The sequence below is a fragment of the Garra rufa genome, chromosome 11, assembly GCF_049309525.1.
Source record: "Garra rufa chromosome 11, GarRuf1.0, whole genome shotgun sequence".
Taxonomy (NCBI): Eukaryota; Metazoa; Chordata; class Actinopteri; order Cypriniformes; family Cyprinidae; genus Garra; species Garra rufa.
In genome coordinates, this window is record NC_133371.1 from 3268533 (window position 1) to 3290897 (window position 22365).

The 22365-nt window shown below is 41.0% G+C and overlaps 1 protein-coding gene across 1 annotated transcript in view; it reads left to right on the plus strand.

Annotated features, from left to right (window-relative positions):
- Positions 1 to 776: 776 nt before the first annotated feature.
- Positions 777 to 22365, plus strand: part of cdon (cell adhesion associated, oncogene regulated) — a 49236-nt gene continuing 27647 nt past the window's right edge. The window contains exons 1-7 of the mRNA XM_073850294.1: positions 777 to 1148; positions 15129 to 15268; positions 15413 to 15691; positions 16436 to 16582; positions 16671 to 16814; positions 16968 to 17258; positions 17482 to 17751. Of these exons, the coding sequence (XP_073706395.1) occupies positions 15196 to 15268; positions 15413 to 15691; positions 16436 to 16582; positions 16671 to 16814; positions 16968 to 17258; positions 17482 to 17751 (1204 nt within the window). The 5' untranslated portion in view covers positions 777 to 1148; positions 15129 to 15195. The remainder of the gene's footprint in view (positions 1149 to 15128; positions 15269 to 15412; positions 15692 to 16435; positions 16583 to 16670; positions 16815 to 16967; positions 17259 to 17481; positions 17752 to 22365) is intronic.

The following is a 22365-nucleotide window of genomic DNA, read 5'->3' on the forward strand; positions in this document are numbered from 1 at the left end:
CCTTCTTTCACCACGAAGAACCTTTTGTGAAACAGAAAGGTTCTTCAGATGTTAAAGGTTCTTATGGAACCATTTTAACAAAAAAAAAAAAGAGGATCTTCTATGGCATCTTCAGATGTTAAAGGTTCTTTATGGAACCATTTAGACAAAAAAGTTTTTCTTCAATGGCATCGTGAAGCACCTTTATTTTTGTTAAAAAAAAAAGAGAAAAGTTGTGAGGTTGTATCAAAGCATAGCTCAGTAGCTTATAAGATACATAAATGTAGTTTTATTTGTCCGAGTACAAGGTTTTATTTTTTCCATTTTGCATCCTGTTTTGTATCACTTCTCAAGAATGACTGTTTTAATTTGGACATTTGTACATGTTTGTTCTCAATGTCTGTAAGGACTATTCTGATACATTCAAGACTTTTTATATATTTTATATATAACTGTTATATTGACCATTGGTTATATGAGACAAAACAGACTTTCTAGTTACACTTAAGTTACATTTATTGCACTTACATTTTTATGTATTTTAAATACTCCGCATTTTGAACTAAATGTAAGGAAATGCTAAAGTAAAAAGCATTTCAGTCAGAGACTAATTCAGGCTGAGGATGAGGATGGTCGTAGGGATGCAGGCGGTGGGTATGTTGGTAATATTCATTAAACACACACACACACACACACACACACACACACACACACACACACACACCGGCAGTAGGGCAACCCCCTGCATACTGAAGCTCTGCCCTGCTGCTGAAGGGCTGGAACATTCCTGCTCTGACGAGCTGCTGAGCAATATGATCCCCTCTCTCTCTCCGTGTGTGTAGAAAAAGACAGTAGTAGTAGTAGAGAGAGAGAGTGAACGTGTGCAGGGGAAAGGGAAGACAGAGTGAAACAGTTAGACGAGCAGGGTTCACTTACTACGAACTTCACCGGGATCTGAAGGCTTGAGTACGTACTTGGAATCGGCGGCGTTCACGCGTCTGTAAGTCTGGGACGAGCGAGTGAAACGGCGTATCGTTACTCTCTTTTCCCCGTTGTTTTGCACTTTGCGCCCGCGTCTAATGGAGGGCCCCGTGCGGATCTGCCATGAAGAGAATGTGTTTGGCTGCTAGTGTGTCCGCCTGCCCGAGGCTTTTGCCCTCTTGTAAAAGGTAAGAAACTTCAGAGAGTCTTCACCTACTGTTACGGACATGGAGCGTCTTCCGCTGAAAAGTGTAACAGTGTGAAAAGTTAATGTGCATTCACTTATTTATCCTGCACGAGACGCAGCTGTCTGCACTGTGAACATCATACAGGGAGAAAGTGTTAAAAATGACTTTTTGTTTAGTTTGAGAGTGTATGAAGACCCTTTTCCCTTCAGACGAAGATTTAATGTGGAAAAGCTTTACGACAAACTCGACTACACTGTGTAGATGTCAAAGCGTATGTATAGGTGTAAAGTACCAAGTGAAAAAGTTTTGTTTAGGCATACATACCTCTTTTTCCAAAATGTAAAGAGTGTAGAAACAAAAATTAAATTGTAGAAAATAAAGTTCAAGACTATTTGAGTGTTAAAGGGCTATATAAAAGAAACGCATATAACGAATATATGCAGAAACAAAGTTTAAAGTGTATAAACAAAGTTTAAACATTTTGAAATTGTAAAGGTTTTTAAAGTAGAATGAGCTTTAAGTGTAAATATAAAAGATTTTATGTTGGAATGCATGAACACTTTTCCTTAAGTGTAAAGTGTGTTGAAACATAGTATCTAGAGTCAGACTGTTCAGACTGTTCCTGTGTAAAAGTTGCACGCTAAAAAAACTTTCTTTCCCATGAATGAAACCATTTTAGTTTTCTTTGAGACTGGGTTGACTTTAGTTTTTTTTCTTCTTCTGACAGTGACTTTAATCATAACTGTAACTGTATAAACACAACATGATGTTCCTGTTGGCCTTGGGGCCACTTGTAGAGTTTGTCTCAGTAAATATGAAAACATTAAACTACTGGACAAGTTTCCTTCTGTGACAAGTTTTTTGTTTGGATTGTTAGTCTAGTCATAAGCTCTTGAGTCTCCTATAGGAAACGTTTGGCTATTAATTGCATGTTTTTGTATATAAGTGCAACATTGAATTAATGTGTAATCATTTTACATAGTGCTGTTTTTCATTGGCTTTCCACTGAAGTGCTCAAGTTGACATCCACTTAGCGTAATTTATAGGTTTTTAACTGTACGTCTTGATTAACATGGAAAGAAGCAAGACGTTGCAGTTTGATAAAAGCTATTTCTTCGTGAAAACAAACACCCCAATATGTATTCGTCAGACCCCAAACACTTGGCTCCTTGAAATGAGATACCTGTGAGACAGAACCCATGGGTTTTTGTTCTGGAAAACAAATAGCACTAGATTGAAAGACATTAAAAACTGTAAAAAAAAGAAATAAATAGCACCTTTCGCAGAATAGAGAATCCATGGGTTAGTACCCGATCGACCTTTACAGCCGAAATTGTTGTAGATTAAAATATAGGTTAGTATTTTTAGATATTTATATAATATTTAAGTAACATTTTATAGAAATTGGTCTTCTCACTGTATGAACAGAGTAAAAGCGTATGTGTTTTTTGCAAGCTTTTGAAAAAGACTGTCATCATTTGATGTAAAATAATTTTAATGCAAATGTGTATAAATTTGTATAAAAACCTCTCTTTTAAAAGGTGAAACTTTCTGTATAGTAACTAACTCACTCATTTTACTGTCTTATAATAGTAACAGTGTACTTGTGTTTCATAGGTTAGTGTAGATTATTAAAAACAACGATTGCTCATTTGCATACTGATGTTTATGATTCCGGCAGCAGATAGAGGTTTGTATCTGTGTATTGTTCCTCCTGTGGGCGTAATGACTCTTTTGATGTTCTGCCTCTAAAGAGGCGTAAATGGATGCCTACATGTGGCATGTGAGTGTCTTTTGTGTGATCAGAGAGGTTAGGACAACATGACTGCTGGGTAACAAAGCCCTCATGCTTTCTGCTCGGGAAAGAAAGAGACCGAGAGATCTCAAGATACCAGCACAATAAAAGTTTAAAAAAGTGCTTTCCAGGAAAAGGCAAGTGTTATGAATGAATGTAAGAATGTATGTGACTTTCTTTCAGTTGTAATTTTTGCTACATTCACAGCTTTTTTTTTATCACCCCATGGATTTAGCTGAAAATTGCTGTGTAGTTATGTTGCGGTATTTTATGGGACGTGTGAAAGGCGTAGACAGAAGGATGAGAGACTGTAGGACTTTTATCATGTCTTTATTTTTATCCAAGCAGGAATGTTGAGCTCGGTCACGTATAATCCAGCTTGTTCTCTTTCACCTGTTGGCTCTCTCTGTCTCTCATTTTTCAGACGATCTTGTCAGAATAAAGCGTGGCGAGAGATGGCTTAAACATATGCTTGTCATCTCATCATAATCACTGCACAACAAATTCTTACTTTGCACAGTTGGAGCTGTCGAAATAGTTTCCTGTCACTCTGGTTAGAGATAAAACAATGTTTAGAGTTCATAACCGCAAATATATGGTATATATGCAGCTCGAGTTGTGTTTTAAATGCATTGCGGTGGTAGAAGATTCCAGTTTTGTTGTGTTGGTTGTATTTCTAGTTTGTTCTCAAGTCTCTCTGTCGTTCAGGCAGTTCTTTTCCCTTCATTTTAGGAAGTAGTTTTTGTCTTTAGTGGTATTAGAGCTATTAGAGACTTAATAACCTAATCTTTTGATGGCTCAGCTATTTTCAGAACAGTAGCTTTTCCAGTAACAGCTTTTCCCAAAGAGTATTCCTAGAGTGCTATGGCTTTAGAATCGGGAAGCGGTTATAATAATGAAACTTAATATGTAGGAGAGGAAATTTATTCAGAGGAATTCATTTGTTAAGATGTAAATGCACCTTTGTAGTTCCAGCATTTTAAATTAGGTGTCTTGAATGCTTTTGGTTTTTATTTTAAAAGTAGTGTGTTCCATTTTTTAGATTTTTAGTGTAAACATATTTGTTAAATTTTAATCCTGTCACTCTAGTTGAGAAACCCTTGTTTTGTTGCCAGCTGTGATGAAACAATTGGATGTTTATATATTTATAAAAGATAATACCACTCTTTGTAATGTCAGTGTAATGAGCTACTTTTTTTTAGTAACTTAGTACCATAGCTAACACTACTGTGGTTTAACTGCTTTAAATTTAGTAGCTTGAATCTTGGGAAGCTACATAGGAAATGTGTAGCTTATAGGAAATGTGTATCTTTGATTTTACCTTAATGGTAAATTGCGCCATCCCCATTATTTATCAGCTTAAAAAAAAGGATGAAACAAAGTTTCTGGTCCTTTTCCTCCAGTAGCTTTGATCATTTACTGATAGTGTTTATTAAGCCCCCACATCTTAGATGGGATCTCCATTTTCTGTCTGCTACTGGATTGTAATGATGCCCGTATGCTTCCACTGTTTCAAACAGACTTTTCTTACATAGGGGCTGCACTTAGAACCTGGAGGAGTTGACGTTCCAGAAAACATCATCCTGAATATTTTTCAGTGAGGCTTCGGGCCACAGGTGGGCACCTCTAGAGAACCCACGTTCAGACTCTCAAATTGTGATACGTCCTGGAGGGGGGACAAGCGAGCGTTTCCCGTTAATTCATATCCTCTAGTTGATTGATTACTAGTGTCTAGGGTCACTCTTTTTTACTCAAGTTAGCATTTATCTTTCTAAATAAGTTGGGTAGAGAAGTACTTATCTTCAATTGCTTTTGTTTCTCCATTTTCATGTTTGTGATCAAGCCCTCTTAGTTTCCCAATTAAATGACTTGATGACATTTTGTGATTTTTAAAGTCATGACCCATCAGTGTTCCTTCACTAATTACGAGCATTTATAAATCATTAGCAGGGCATCGGTTATCCAGTACAGGCTGGAGCTAAACGCTGCAGTTCTATTTAGAGCGCTAGAATAATGTTTGGCCGTTTAAAGGGTTCTGGGTAATGATAAACACATGGGGCTGTTGAAAAGGTATGCTAAGTGGCCAATTTGAATGTAAGCATGTGTAATGATTCGGACCCAGTGATGGCCTTTCCAGTCATTCTGGTGGTCTGTCGTACTTTGTCGCACTTTGTGGGTTGGAAGCACCGCTTTAGATCACGGGCAAGTAAAAACCCTCTCTCTGTAGTAAGGACTGTGGTTGTTGTGAGAGATCACTCTGGGGATAGAATAGGCTGGAGAGTTTTTATAGAAGTGGATTGAGCAATTCAGATGAAGTTTTGTGCAATTTTTTTTAATTCCATCTATGTTTGTTTGGGCTGCGGGCAGTTACATAGAATGTAAATGCAAATTATAAGTGAGTGATGAATGTGTTTAAGTAGCTTTGAGTGACAGCCTAGGCGTATTGGCATGTGAGACTTGGAACGAAAGAGAGAAAGTTGGAGAATCGGTGACGGGGCACTCAGGGTGTATTTAGGGAGTCATCCTCTGCCCTGCTTTTGCTGCCCAACAGATGTTAGGCAGCTTTCTTATTACCCCCGCCCTGGGCAGAGAGGGATGAAAGTGATTTTGTTGGGCAGTGTGGTTTGAAGGTTTATTTAGCTTGGGGCTATGATCTTTGCTCTCAGCGCCATTCCAAGATTAGCTGTTGGCTGTAGATGGTGAGATGAAGTAATATAGTTTCACATAGGGCTGGACAATAAGGACATTTTTTTTAAATATATTTTAACATTTGTAGTCAAAATACATTGTGTTGTGAATTTATGATGGATAAATTTCATTCTGTGCAGACAGGACATATGTGGTCATGCGGTGTGGCAAGCAAACTGTTATACTCTGTACTTAATCGGCCCCATTCTGATTAGAGGAACCACCAAACAAATTTGAGGTTTTTGTTTTTTAATTGGGACCATGGCGTCCAGCTTCGAACAGTATAAAGGATTTGATAGAGTTGGAAGATTTCATGATGGTACGTTACACATACCATAACTACAGTGATACTGTGTCGGTCCACCACCCGGAATAATTGCCTTTAATCCCTGAAGTCCAGGTCTCATTAGTTCGGGTTAGCTGACAGCCGTCGTCCTTCTGGAGTGCCGTAGGAACTGGAGAGGGATTACGGCTGGCTGCCAAAGCTTTGCTGTGATTTAGGGCCCTGGTAGTGGTGATGGATACCGTCCAGCAGTTATGTGCATTGGGTAAATGGTGTATCGCACAGGTTTTGTTTCTCGCTAAGCGGATCGTAGCAAATTTTGCTCTATAAAGATGATCCTAACACAATGGAATTCACTAGACGCCAAGGTCGTCTCCCACTGGTCTGAGGCACCAATAAGAATTTATTTCTTGTGATTCATTGCCCACTGTACTTTTAATGTATTTAGAGTTAAACCAAAAATGTAGACGCATCCTTAAAACCTACTCCCTAGTTTTTATGCACAATTAATCAATTGATTACAGTCAATTCCAATAGTCTAGCTTTTAGTGCATCAGAGTTGTCCCTTGACTCCTATAAGTGATAACAGCAAAACTGTGGACAAAGTTTATTCATGTGATGAGTTGTCATTTAAAGCATAAAATTTTAATTATTTAATTATTTAATCACCCTCAAGTTGTTCTAAACCTGTTTCTGGTCCCCACTGACTCAATAGTATATGGAGCAAAACAATACTATAGACGTCAGTGGGGACCAGCAATTTTAATTTTTTTTTTCTTCACATATGTGTTGTTCAGTTGAGGTTGTTGAGTTTGTCACATCTGAGATTTTTGTATCAACGTTCAACACTGTTGCCATGCCTTTACTAAAGGAACTTGTGTGTTTTATTTATTTTTATTTTTTGAGAAACCTCAAGTATCCTTTTAAAATTGGTGTGTCTGGTATTTGCTAATTTATAATCTTTAAATAAGCATGTTTTTTTTAAATGGAATTGTGCATGCTTAGCTGTTGTTGGTTAAATAAACCCAATAGACTTTCTCAACATATATGACAATTAAAGAATCCTCGCCTTGGGTAATGTTTGAGGTGAACTTCTGAACTTTACGCATTGCTGACAGTTCCCACTTTTAAAAAAGACAGGGGAGCCCTGACCCTTTGCAGATTGTAGGAGGGGTTTTCTGCATCCTCAGCACCTTCCTGTTTTCAAGATTCATTGCTCGGAGGCTTCCTGAACTGACCCTTCTTCTCTAGATCCTGTTCTAAGTTCAGCCTCAAGAGCAGCCAGAACTCTTCCTTGTATCTTTTTTCCTTTTTTCTGCTTTGGTACCGGCCCTGCTACACCACAGAGTTCTATTTCAAACTCTGCAGCCCATAAGCGACATCTGACATGGGTTTTCACTGTAGCCCAGTGCCCAAGCCAGGCAACAGATCAGCACGACTATATTAAGGCAAAAGCAGCCACCGCTGACTCCCCCCTTGCTCCTGACAAACAGACTGTTTGTTTGGAAGGACTGCATAACTGGTGGATCAGAGCCTCAGGCGCTGTGGGTACTACTACTGTGAGGCCTGTGGTTGTAAGTGCCATTTTGAGCCTCGCAATGCGGGAAGAGGCAGCCCCTCTGGGGAACAAAGTTAAACGGTCATTTATAGAGTCTTTTTCAACTGCTTGAGGAAACAGGAATTAATTACAAGGGTAAGCCCAAAGAAAGCCCTGCATTGTTACGCCTCTGACCCATCTCTTTTGAGCGACCCAGATTAGATTACGATACAGGATGGGAGATGCATAATATTTATGATTGTCAGACAAACAGGCTTCCTGGTCTGTGACTGTAAAACCTCATCCATTGGTGCTCTGAACGAGGCCTTTTATAAGCGCTCCCCATCTGTTGAATCCAGTGTGCTACCACTATCATTCCAGTAGTGGGAAAATGCATTTATTTATGCATATTATTATTATTTTGACAATTTATTAAGGTTATGTCGGTCTTGGCACCGTCTTATGCCGCTGTTCAGAATCTGCTCACCACCAGGATAAGAGAACGGCTAAAGCCTGAACATGACGAAGACTTCAGCTTTTTGACATGAAGCCAGTGATAGCAATTCAGACAAGCACATTTGTTGAACTCACACCACACAATTTGTTTTGGTATTTTGGAAGCACTGGAAAACATGACCTCTTGGCTTGTAGAGGGTTACAAGACAAGACAGATAAACATTTAGACAACCTAAATAGATTCAGTCAGAGGCAGTGTTTGGAGTGGATATTTATTTCAGAGCCCTCAAGCTTGTACACACAAGGCAGAGAGCTGGCCTTATGTTTTTGGGGGGTTTTCAACACACTCAGAAAGTATAATTCAGCCTTCACAGCCTCTTACATCTTGTTTGTTTTTTTTTTTCTTTGAGGCTAATTTTTCAATTTGGGAAACCCCAATGGTTGAAAAGGCACAGAATGATACCCTTGAACTAATGAATCTTGATCCTTTTACCTTTTTTTTTCTTGATTGGATTTGTACTGCATATCTAGTTATCTCTTACACTCTTGGGTTTTTGGTCAGCATGAATGTTACAGTGATGTTCTTGGTCTTCATTATTTGCCAGGGATGATTTCAAGTCCTGCTGTCGTCTTGTTTTTGTTTTGTGCATGCTTTGAATCGCAGCTTCTAATATATGTCCCTGCCCTGTGAGTGCTTTTGGTCGGAGGCCAAAGACCTATCGGCGGGATACTGAGCAGGACCTGTTGTGTAGCTGTATGTCCAGCTTAGTTGCCATAGTGACAGAGAGGTGATGGAATCCAGGAGGGTTAGGGAGGACCGAATCTGAGCTGAAGCAGAGAGAGAGAGAGAGAGAGAGAGAGAGAGAGGGAGAGGAGAGCAGAGATATGCAGACAGTAGATGGAAAACCTCTAGCTGCCTCCAACTTTTCTGCAGCCTATCAAAAACTGTATGCTGTCTTTAAATTTTAAGAGAATTTAGAAGGAACGGAGAAGAGTCAACATTAAAATCTGCATTTCCCACACAAGCACCAAAGCTCAATGTGTCTGGAGCCTGTGATTTAACTAGGCCACAGCTCTGACATGTTACTGTTTTTTAGAATTTGAGTGCTTGTGCAGGAGAAGTCATCCAATGCTTTGCCTAACTCTAACCCCCACACATACACACTCGTTCTCATCCTCCACTGCTTGGCTGATGAATCAGACGCTCTTGGCACAGCCTGCCTATCAACTTTGTCTCTCAGCACACCCTCTGGGCAGACAGAACCTCTGTCTCTCCTGTCTGTAACATTCCTCCTCTCCATTAGAATTACCCTTCCTGTGTGCAAACGTCTCCTCGAGGGTTCTGAGTAGCTGTGAACTCAGCTGGAAGGATATTCAGTAGCTCCCACAATACTGTGAGTGTTGTTAGTTATGCGTGTTGCTTTTCCGCAGTTTTGACTGTGGCCTTGTGCGGCGGGATACCCTGAGATCCATTTCCAGTGTCCGAGACGACCCTATTGAGTTTCAGTCCTCTGCCTAATCCCTGTTGTTGAAAACCTTGGGAAACGGCCCCCTTACCTCTGCACCCCTCCTCTGTCACCACCTCCTCCTCCTATTCCCAGGCAAACAAGACGCCACAGAACAAACTCCAATTAGGAGGGTTCTTCTGTACTGTACTGGGGCTAAGGGTCTCCCTCCCACCCCATCTCACCGGGCGATCTGTGTGTGGAGTGTTTGTGACCAGGGCCAAGCTGCCCGGGGCAGGAATTAGCACTGTCTCCCTGGTCTGAGGCCTGGCACTCATGGGAAGGAGGCGGAGGTAGACCGGGTTGTTTCTGCTGAGAACCCCCGGGAGGAGAGAGGCGGGAAGGAGATGTGTGTGTTCTTGGTAAACATTGCTTTGTTAGAGGTGACTGTCTGATCCCTGGGGCCTCTGTTCTCATTCCTGTCTTCTCTCCTCCCCTCCCATCTTTCCTTTTACTGTTATCCACGCCATGGTCGTCCAGGCTGTGGCCCGTCATCCCACGAGCATCTCACCCCGGGGCTGCCTGCACTATGTAGACTCTGATACAATTTCCTGTCAACAGAGACAAGCTGCGTTTTACAGCTGGGGGACCAGTCTTGGGAAGTAGCATCAAGCTCCTAATGTAATGCCTCTTCACAAGCATACATACTCACACACTCTTTCACCAAATTAGAGCGGTTGAAGGTTAACCTCTGTTTGCCCTTTCTTTGGCATTGCAGTCTTCTGAATGCTGATAAGCGCTGCCTAACTGCAGTTTGATTTCCATCTCTGTTCATGGTAAAAGAAAAGAGCAAATGCTCCCTTTTTAATGCTCAGTACCTTACAGATGTCTCTGACTCTCACTCTCTCCTGTTCCTCTTCCTCTCTCTCTTTTTAATAATGTCTGCTCCCTTTAATCACTGCTCAGTTCAGAGGCCCAGTATTTCCATTCATTAGTCCCATCTGCATGGCCTGGAGCTGCCCTCATTCCTGCCACTTGGACCAATAGTAGTCTGTTTAAGCCTCACTCGGGTCATCCATACTGGTTCTTGGTTCCCACTCCCTCTTCCAATCTCTTAGTCCTTCTCCCGATTCCTAAACTATCTTGGTTGCCAGACCTCTCTTATTGCACCAAGTCAAGACATTGTACTATCAGTTGACTGGGAGGATTACAAGCAAGGTTCACACAGTATGAGTTTGTTTGTCAGGCATTATCTGGGGAAACTGTTTTGAGGTTTGGCAAGTATTCACCTCCCGATGAATCCTTTTTTGCCCACTGGCACTCCCTTCCTCACGCTCTCCTGCCTCCTGTTCCTGTTCTCTCCCTTTTGATGGGTTTACTCCTTTCACTTCCACCTCTCTTATTGTGTCTCTGTCATATATTTCTTTTTCTTTTATTTTTGTAACCTCTGTACTTCTTTGTTGTTCTCCTTCACCTCTCTCTCTGTGGAATGTGCGGAAAGAGGCTCCTCTCAGCATTTGTGGGGAGCGAGTGTGGACAGGTTCAGGATACAGCAGGAGTATCAACTTTACCACATAGGGTCAGATCAGACTATCAGAAAAGATATTAACTTACCTCTCTGTTCTTCTGTTCTCTGTTTTTTTCCGTGCCCTTCATGTTTTTGCCTTTTTGTGTGTCCTGTTTTTGGTTATTTTCTAGATTCTCTAATGACCATAGCTATACAGTGACTCATTTGTCTGTTTAATAAGACAGGCATTTGCATTCATTTTGTGGATCTTCCTTTGCTAGGTTTGTGAAGTTCAGGCCTCCATTTTTTTTACCAGTTGTGACCCGTTCTTCTATAGCCCTGTGGGTTTTTTTGTCCATGTTTACTCAATATGGCAGAGGGCAGATGACACTTCAAGCACCACCTGCAGAGAAAGACTCTTTTTCGTTCACACCTTTTTTTATAGGACTGCAGGTGCCACTTCCCTCCCCCTTTATATACACACACACACACACACACACACACACACACACACACACACACACACACACACACACACACCTAGGGGCTTGTCAGACTGTTTATTTTTCTTGCTGTCATCCTGTGTTATTTTTTGCTTACACTGCATCCATCTTTCTGCAAGATTGCCCCAGCATTTCATGTTTTTGCAGAGGCTGTGTGTCACATACAGATATAAGGGTGTCAGAGCTATCTTTATTTTCAGTAAGGATACTCTGTAATGCACATGGTCTACTGACTAGAATAGTCTTGGTAAAACTGCAGAAAATTTTATTTTTAATGATGGGTGCTCTTGTACACCCCGAGAAGCCTTGTCCTCGTTCCCTGAACTTTGGCAGGGTCTCAGGTTTGACCCTGGACTTATTCCCTCATTCCTGAGAGAAAACAGTAAGGAAAAACAGTTTTTGCTCTGACAACTGATAAGATAAGATTTATGATCATCAACTGCCTGTGGGTTTGTTGGACTGCTGTTAGATCAAGCTTTTTGGAAGCCTTTCAGAAAAACACTTAGTGTGTGTGAATCTTCTCTTCTGGCTTGAGAAAGTCCTCAATCACGCTTGTAAATGTAAAAACAGAATAGAGAGAGAGGCATGTAGGAGATGTCTTCCACAACATTTGCAGACTTTGGAGTAGAACAGTTGCCCTGTAAGTCAAATACCCCTGCTGACCAGCATATGTTGTATTTGTGATGGGACGCTGTCGTGCTAGTGTCCACATCAGGCTCATATCTAGTTTAAGCTAAAACTTTGGGTTTGTTGGAGAACAGCATGCTCTTGCCCACAAGATATGCTTGAGTGTTGCTGTAAAATGTATCTCCTAATGGGATATTGAAAAGGTTTCTAGTTGGTTAGGCAGGTTCTTTCAGCAAGGAATGGATGACCAAGAGTAAAGCTTTTTCAGTCATAGGTTCAATAACTGCATTAGCAAGCATTCTTGCTCAAGTCATCTGTAGTACAGTGATGTTACATAAACAGAGGCACTGTCAGGTTAATGTTGTAATTCTCTCAGTTTGTTAGCCCCTTGCTTCTTTTTGCACTGTTTTCCCTTTGCCCTGAATCCTCTCTTTTGATGTGGCCTGAATGATATAGGTCTTCTGCAGGTATAGGGGACTTCCTTTCCCTTCTGCTATCAGACATGTCCCAGCACTCCGCTACCCGCTCTGTCTCTCTCTATACTTATATCTCTGTTATTGAAGGCTCTAGACTGCTCCAATTCCCTTCTGTCTCTCTTGCCTGCATATAGTAGTAGCTGCCTGTCTCTCTCTCTCTCTCTCTGATGGAGGACAGCAGATATCCTACAAAGTGTCTCTCTGCCCTGAGCCTAGCACATACAGGCGGATGTCAAAAGAAAGGCACCGAGATAAAACACAGGAATGATGCTTGTGTTTCCTCGTCATGCCAGATCTGTTGCAGAGATAGCAAGACTCGCAGCATCACTCCTGACACCAGATATCTTGATCCAGGGTTATGCCCTCCCTTCCAAGGGTACATACCATCACCTTCTATGTACACATGGGGCGATGTTGCCCATTTTTGTCTGTGTATTTCATTCAAGGCTGTTGTTATTGTTGTAATTACATATTATTATTCTGGGAGTGAGAAGATTGTTTCCACTGATGGCATAGGGGCACTGCAGAGGGCTTGTTGGGACTCGTGGACAAGACACGTTACCCTTAGAATCCTTGGGCTGACGAACCATGTTTTCAGAAGTGTGTAGATTTATTAAAGGCCCCTCTGCCTCACTCCCTCATTGCATGTCATGCTGTATTTTGTGCATGTCAAGTGCAGACTCTTTTATCACCCTGTTTCTTGGGGTGACCCCAAAGGGGTGGGGCCACAACTGCCAGACACCCGCTGACTTTCTGGTCTCCGTTGACCCTTGACATTTGGGTTTAGAGGGGGCGTGAGCGGGAGGCTGGGAGAGTTTATTATTTCCTGTGTTTCCTACTCCGTCTTCCTCTGAGTGGTCCCGCAGGGGGCGGGGGAGATGATATGAATGTATATGCATGTTTGATGCTTGCAAAAAGTGTTTTCAGGTGCCACTGCAGCTGAAATGAATGATGGGATAACAAATTTGTTTAGAATGCAACTGTTAACTAGAATTTTTTACATCCAGCACTCACGAAAGTGTTGTGGGTAGTTGACCGGGTGTTGCAGTATGATTGCTAATGTGCTCTTGTTTTGCAATGAATGTTTGCTAGGGCAGATTATGGAGTGTTCTAAATCATTGCTAGGTGGCTGACCAAAGAATCCATTTCTTAGTTTGGTCCTAAGATGTACATCATAGCAGGCACTGCTAAAGAAGAGCAACACAGGAGAAGGTATTAGTATGCTTGAGTGTGAGTAAATTTGAGCGTGTGTGTCCTGTCATAGAGTTGTTCAGTTTTAGTGGTCTCACCCAGACATAACCTCTTTAATTTGACCCAGTCGAGTGGCCTGTCCTTTGGGCTGATGTTGGGCCGGGCACAGAGCCCCATGGCACCCACAGTGTGAATATCACAGCTGGGCGACCATTGTCTGTCAGTCCCCGGCCCAAACTACACTCACAGACCAGGAGCCTGTGATCAAAGGCCCTCCGGATTAACGCGGCCCAGATACAGAGGACTGGCGCTAGGGGAGGGATGGGTTCAAAAGCAAGGAGGAATGCTCCTAATTACGATCCTTTCACTCTTTTCTGTCTCTCACCCTTTGGGCGCTCCCCTCGTCTTTCTTTTAGGGCGTTTGAGACTGTGTGCGAGTGTGTGAACGCCATGTGCAGGCTCTTCAGGCTACAGTGAGTCTGTGAGAAAGCAGTGCACTGTGACAGGATAGTGATATTAAGAGTAGACCACAAGCAGACTCTCGAATGCAGTCCATCAGAGACGGGCATAAGTGAAGGGGGCAAAAGAGAGCAAGGGAGAAGAAGGATTGTAGGTTGAGGGTGGGTGAGGGGGCGTAGAAGTTCAGGAATTTCTGTTTCACTAGAGAAGCGCTCTGTGGGAATGGGTCGTAGATCAGCAGAAAGAAATTTCTCTTAGGGGGATGGCTGTGCAAGATCAAGGCGAGTATAAGGGATGAGTCCTAAAGGTTAAAAGTATTGTTTTGGATTAACCGTGAAATGTTAGGTTTCGTAATTCCTACAAGATGAACTTCTCAGCTAGCTACATATAGAAAGATCTGTAGAAAGAGTTTTTGTTTTTATTTTTTTTTTGCTTGTTGAGGCACTTCAACTCTAGTGATCCGAACAAACCCCGAAGTATTAAACTTCCATGCACACTTCATCCTTTGTCATTTGCACTGTAGTCATGAATGCTGTGTGCACTTGGGTGGCTTTTTGAGAGATGGGGTGCTGTGACCTTCCAAAGTAGTTTTGTGGTTTTATCATTGCATAATAATAATATGAGCTAAATAAAAACATTAAGTCTTACACTAAAGGCAAGCACTGGACCAAAATATTGTAGAGACACCATATCAACCTGATGCACTTAAACCACTTAGAACAACTGTAATTTAATATATACATTATTTCAGGAAATTTGATCACTAATTCTGAAATAGCTCAGCTCTTTGACACATTTCACCATATTTAAATACACTTTACAGAATTAAGGAAGAGCTTTTCTACCACAATCAAAATAAAATGTGTCAAATATGTCCATTTCATGTTTTGCCAGTAATAGCCTTTGTTGTCATTGCTGTTGAATGAACTGTCACTGACCATGTTTAGATTTTTCAAATGTTGTGTTGCCCATGACAGTTTTTAATGTTTCTGAATTGTTTTTATGCGTTTCAGGTGTGCAGTGTGTCTGGAGGGGGTGTGTGTGAGGCCCCAGGTTTGTGCACAGAGGTGAAACAGCGTCATGGAGGACAGTGGCCTGAGATTATTGTCCGCTGTGCTATGTGTCTGTCATACCCTGCTCCTCAACTGCCCATGTTAGTAACACTCCTAAACCTGCAAACAGAGAAATAACATGCAATGATCCAAGCTAATGTTTTCAGCAAGCTGAAAGAAGAATATTTATGGATTATGGTCTGTTGATCTATTTTCTTTTTGTTTCCCCTGTCTCTCTCCTTCAGCTGTCCTGTGTCTCTCTTTTCGTGTGGAGCCTCTCTCTGTGGTACAGAAGCAGGGCAGTGTGGTCCACCTGCGTTGCACAGCGCGTCCAGCCACCGCCAGAATCAGCTGGCTGTTTCAGGGTCAACCGCTAGACCCTAGTCACCAATCTGGAGTGGAGCTTGGTCCAGGCTCCCTCTCACTGTCATCTCTCCAACCAGCTCTCACGGGCTCCTACCAGTGCTTGGCTCAGTCTGAGACGGGCACCATCATCAGCCGGCACGCACAAGTGCGCATTGCAGGTAGGCACATTTGATCGCATGCATACTATGACAAATACACTTTCAGCGCAGCTGTAAGAACAACACTCTTACAAGAATGCACTTCAAAGAGGTCACTGGAGAAGAAAGACAGGAAGTATCAGAAGGCGGATTTCTCGAGCCATTAACACTGTTAGAATGGCCAACCATAGATGAGTGTTGGAGGGGAAGGAAATGGTTCTTTCTTTTCAGTCTGGCACTTATCCAGACACCTCTTCGGCAGTATCCTTAATGAGCCCGGGGGCTTCCTGTGTCGCCCCGAGAGCTGATGCCGGGAAGGGCGCCCTATCGGACGCAAACCCCCCGGCGGTCGACCCAGGGCCTGATCAGGGTTGCAGATAAGACTGCATTATTCAGTGGAAAGCACATGTTCTCTGCCACTCACAATCCAATATAAACACCTCTTTGACAGAAGGTCTTTGTGTGAACTGCTGCTGCTATGAATGCAGTTTATTACGCAGCTCTCACAAATGTTTGATTCTGATCGGTTACACACATTCTTTGTATAACGCTTGTACAATAAGGTAACCATTTACAAAACTAGCTGAGCTAGTTTCATATCTATCATATCCTTCCTTCTTCAGCTCAAAATAATATGCATATTTTATGTTTGCTTATTTAGTTTACTTAATACATAGCCATGTAAAAAGCAGGACAATCAGCTGGTTCTTTTAGGTGTGTTGCTTTGAAATAATTGTGCACTCCTTTGATTTCTTCTCCATTCAGATATTGAGGGGTTTGCCGAGACCCATCGGAGGACATTTACTGTAAATAAAGGCGACACTGCTGTTATTGAATGCCCACTTCCTCGCAGCAATCCACCTGCGCTGCCACGTTTCCGGATACGGGGGAAATGGCTGGAACAGTCTACAGGTACAGACTAGATGGCTTCAAATGCCAAAACCTGTAGAAACATAGAATACAGTTGTACATTTTTTTGTTTCTTTTGTCTGTTTTTCAGACGAGTATTTAATCCTGCCCTCCGGGAACCTTCAGATTGTGTCAGTGTCTTCAGAACATCAGGGCATGTATAAGTGTGGTGCTTCTAATCCTCTAACCCGAGAGACTCAAGTAGAGGCTCATGGCACTAAACTCATAGTCAAAGGTTGGTTGAGCATATGCTTAATTTTTCTCTGCAGCTACATATTCTGAGATGCTTTTTCCATACTGTAAATAAAAATGGTAATATCTCTTATGGAAGGGATGGTGTAATGTGAAGAAAACTAATGAAGCTATTGCACTCTTTCTTTTCATGTAGATTCAGAAAGCCCTTCGCCTGTAAGGATCGTCTATCCTGTCACCCCTCGCAATCTTACAGTGGACCAATCTGGATCTCTGACCCTTGAGTGTGTCGTATCAGTAAGCCTTTCTTCAAAGGTTAAATGGATTAAAGATGGGTCAGAGCTTTCGTTGAGCTCCAAATTTATGTTGTTGCAAAGCAACCTGATTTTAAATGACGCACAACTGAGTGATGGAGGACATTATTGCTGCTCTGTTCTGACTGACCGTGGAGCTGTGGTCAGTGTCAACTACACTGTGAATGTGCTTGGTAAGGAGTCAGTATTAATATCTCATTATGCTACCAAGGTTTCATTTCAACTTTTCCTGCTATGTGTGCAATAAAATAGGACATGATGTCCAGCTTGGAAACTTGTTTAGAAAGTGTTTACACCTGCACAACAAATGCTAGCATTGCCATTTTGTTTCATTTCATGGAAATAGTTGCTTATTTATTCTGTTTAATAACTTCTGCACTCTTCCTCTCTTTACAGCAGAAGTAAGTGTCCTGCAAGGTTTGTCAGATCAGGCTGTGACTGTGGGCTCCTCTGTGAGATTTACCTGTGCTGCCAGTGGTAGTCCAACCCCCAACATTACATGGCTTCTCAACTCCACCCCTCTCACATCTTCACCCCGCCTCCAAATCGCTGGCTCTTCCCTTCACATCTCTTCAGTAATGGTTCAAGATCAGGGAATCTACCAATGCCTGTTTGACAATGGAATTAGCTCTGCACAGTCGGCAGGAAGTCTTAGTGTCCAATCAGGTGAGACAATAATGCTGTAATGCTTCCTATAGTAACCTTTCAGAACACCCCAACAAAACTGGCAAAACAGAATTTTACTAGCAGAAGATAGGGTAAACATACCTATTAAGCTTACCAAAATCTGCATTTTTAGTACATAAGATATTGGTTTCGGTTTGACCGTACAGTGAGTTGGGACAGTATATCCTTCCAGCAGGGCAGAAAGTTTAGCTGGAGTTTGGCTGGAGAAGGGGGAGTTGGGGTGGGTGTATTTGGCTGGCAATGAGAAGGTTGTGAGAGTGAGCTTTGTGCGTGCTGTTGGGGATAAGCTCTTGGACAGCGGAATGTAAGGAGTAACTACACAAGGTTATGACGAGGACCAGACCACCCAGCTGTCAACATCACACACAACTAGCCCTATATTTATTAATTCACATCTCTCTCAAACACACAACCCTTCCCTGCCCTCCTCTGAGGCTATTCTTCAGCCTTGCTCTGTCTCCAAACATGATTGATAAGCTTAGAGATATGCAGACTTCAGAATAGATAAAACATGACGGAGGTCTTTTCCAAATGTTGGCTCGTATCGCTTTTTTCCTGGCTCAGCTACAAGGGTGATTTATTTCGCACTGATAAAATGCAGGTCAGTGTAAAAGCAGAGTTGTTTATGTTTAACGACAGTATTTGAGATGGATACGTGATCCGAAGGCCGCTGGAAACAGAAGAAACGCTGTTAGACGTGATCAACTCTGGGTCTGGGAAAACACATTGTGGATTTTATGCTTTAGATATAACTAAGGGTGCTGATTGGACTTGTGTTGACCCCATAAAATATCTCGCTGAGCAGTTTAATTTCCTGTATTTTTAGTAGCCAACTGAATTTAGTTTGTCAAAACCATGAACTGTGATTTGTTATTAGCTTTTGCTGGTCAAAGGCAGGTGGAATTAGAGGGAGGGGCTTTCTCATTCCAGAAAGCATTTGATTGGATACAAATTTAAACAAGATTTAAACGAGTATTGATCAGTATTTCACCGTTAAATGCATTATACAGGGCTGTACGCTTACTTTTTTTTAGGAGCACTTGTGCTTAGCAACGTGAAAAATTTAGGAGTAGTTAAAATTTCAGGAGCACCTTCTAATTAATAATAAAAAAGTCTGATTTAATAATAATAAAAAATTTCCCTTCCCATTACGAGGCGATATTTGACTCCTTAAAGTGACTTACAGGTTAATTTTGTTTTACCTTTGTAATGACATTTTTGGCAATTTTATTAAAAGGATGTCTTCTGTTATGTCAATTTTTTTATATATATATTTATATTTAAGCTTTTTTTTAAATTCTTAAGAATAAAAGTAGAATAAAAATAAGTTACTAATCAAATTAAATCAGTATTTAGAGGTGGCACAAAAGAACACAAAAGTGGCTTGTAGGTGTATTTTCATGCTTAATGAGGCTCTGAGATGGCATGAGTGCATGTTGAGATTAATGTTTTCAGTATAAAATTATGAATACAGAAATATTAAATTATTTAAATATCTAAAAAGATACTTTAAAAATAAAACAATCTGCTAGTAGGTGGCAGCAAGTCACTGATTTCATTCCTGAACCATATCATTACTTTGATTCGTACGAACGGCTGATTCATTCATCGTTCATTCATAAACGAAACAACGCTGTTTGAAAGGAGATGCTCAGAGGCTCAGTTGTGACAATTTTTGACGAAGAAATAGAGCCAAATCAGACAAGAGTGTTATAGTCAGACAATGTAAGTCACTTAATATTAACTTCTTGTTTATTAAACCGTTGTATTCAATCAATATCTCACTTACAAACTCTCTTAAAAATCATTAAAAACTTTCACTTATCTTAGGTAATCGCGATCTCACAGAGTTCCATTATAAACAACAAAGCCCTACACTCCACAGTGAATCTCTTATTTACACCCTCTCTACACTTTGTTTTAGAGAATGGTGCTCCTAAATATTTTTTCATAGTCGCATGCAGTAGTTTTGGTCGAACTGTTATATAAAAATATGTTCATTTCATCCACCTTTTAGAGTACATATACAGATGAATGACCTCAGTAAATAACTAAGAGACCACAAAAGTCACATTTTGATTTCATAGGGTGACAAATTCCATGCCCATAATCCTGTTCCCTCCTAAAAGCAACATCTATGTGGAGGGCTACTCTATAGCTTTCTCTTGTGGAAAGCCACTTCCCGTTAGCCGCAGATACAACTCTGTCGGTCCAGTCACCACACATTCCACCCTGCTACTTCAGCCCCCAGCAGCGGGCAGGTCGCCAGTTAACAAGGCTGCCCACCTTACCATGTCTCGTCTTGGCAGCAGCAACCTGTACGTCCAGACTGTGACTGCCGCTCATGTTAGTCAGTACGCATGCAAGGCATCCCGTGAGCTTGGCTCTGTCCAAGCAGAGGCCTTTTTGACAGTGGGTGAGTCAAGATGATGTACAGCCCGAGCACAGTCTGAGCCCTGATTATTTCTCTCAAACTCGCTTTCTGTGTCTTTGCCTCACCCTTGTATTGTTTATATTATACCCACCACACCAGACATTAATGATCAAACATGGTTGGGCACATGTGAGTCACAAAGGAGAAAGACTTAGAGAGAAGATCAAAATGTCAAAACAATATTTATAAGCATTGCTATTACTATTGCTCATTCTTACGATCAGGGATTTAAACAAACCTGCAACTTAAGTATAAGGTTTGGCATTTTACAAAATGCGCATACTCATCTCTGCACATTCAAAATGTAATTATATGTAATATCTAATTGATTTTACTTGCACCGTAAAGTGTTCCCGGAATTCTCACGATTTCAGGGCAGGAACATGAATGGTGGAATATATATATGTTTTTTTTTATGGATTTAGAGATCGCATGACCTTAAATTGACTTAATAGTGTGTGTTAAGGACACTGAGGTTTAAGCATTTTTCAAATCTGGGACAGTCTTGTGCACTTTCTGACGTGTACACGCAAGTGCTAGTTTTGGGACAGGCCAATAGACTTACTTGAAGGGAGAACCTGAGTCACATTTAGGTACCAGTATGTCATACTGACTTCAAGGTGAGCGTGGTATCAGTAAGAAGCTATTCAGAAAACACTCACAATGTCCTAGCAATCACACAGAACACCCCAGGACCAGCCTGGCAACTTCAAATGGAGTCTTGCGCCGTTACACTCAAATTTTCTTACGAAATGTAAAAGTCTAGTACTTTTCTTTCATTTCAGATGCCAGGTGTATAACTGTGGCTTACCCCAAAAGCATTCAGGGTTTGCCCTATGGCTTAAACAGAACTTGATGGGTTTGTGAGCTGGTGTAGGACTCTGATTCGCTCTGGTATTTTAATGGCCGAGGGTGGAATGTGTGGTGGCTGGCGACGGGCCCAGTTTGAGCTCTAGTGTTACTGACTCTGGGGCTGTTTGTTTTGTAAGGTAAACCAGTGCCACACACCCAACAACTACCAATGAGAGACCCTAAGAACCAGCAACAAACCTCACCTCTCCTACAACTGCTTTTCAGCTGTTTAGCTGGGATTATTTAGTTGATATCTGACCCTTACTTTGCGGTGACATGAATACTTTAACATGTAAACAACATGGATATGAATGGCTTTTCACACTTAAAAGGAATCCACATATGTGCGAGTTTATGACGTCTATTACTAAATCCAAGTTCACACACATTCTGTTCAGATGATAGGCTGCCAAGCCAGTGTCAGAACCACAGTTTCCCAAGCGGACTGGTGGGGTTTAATAAAAATGAATTCATTAATAATAAAGCTTTATTAAATGCTTCTTTTTCAGGTTCCCAGCTTTTTGTTTTAACGCCAGTGGAAAGTTGCAAAGTGCAAAGTAGTTTCCAGCCTTGCATTTTGCCAGTAGATACAAATGTTACATGTACTTATTATAGTAAATAAATGATACATAATTACAAGCATATGATACTATAGTAATGTGGTTAATTAATATTACTCAGTACTTGTGTAATTACACTGTAACATCAACACCTTATATATACGTATATATAAAGTATCTAACAAAAGTGAGTACACCCCTTACATTATAGCAACCATTGTAATATATAGTTATTAGGGCTGGGACACGATTAATCGCGATTAACATACTAAATGTGTGTTTACTGTGTATATTTATTATGTATATATAAATACACACACATACATGTATAGCCTTTAAAAAATACTTATATGTGTGGATAGTTATATTTGTATTTAATTTAGATTATATATAGAATTATAAATATTTTATTTATTTTAATTTAATTTTTATTTTCAGTTTTCTTTAATATACATGTTTGTGTGTGTATTTATATATACATAATAAATATACACAGTAAACACACATTTAGTATGTTAACATAAACTTTTATTTTGGATGCGATTAATCGCGATTAATCGTGTCCCAGCCCTAATAGTTATATAATATTAGACTTGTTGCTCTCCACAAAAATGACCAAGGCCATTAGAGGTTCAGTAACAGCCTGAAACCGAGTTACACTACAGTGGTCAGGGTCATACAGAGGTTTTCCAAGATGGGTTCTATTCGGAACAGGCCTTACAAGGGTTGATCAATGAAGTTGAGCAC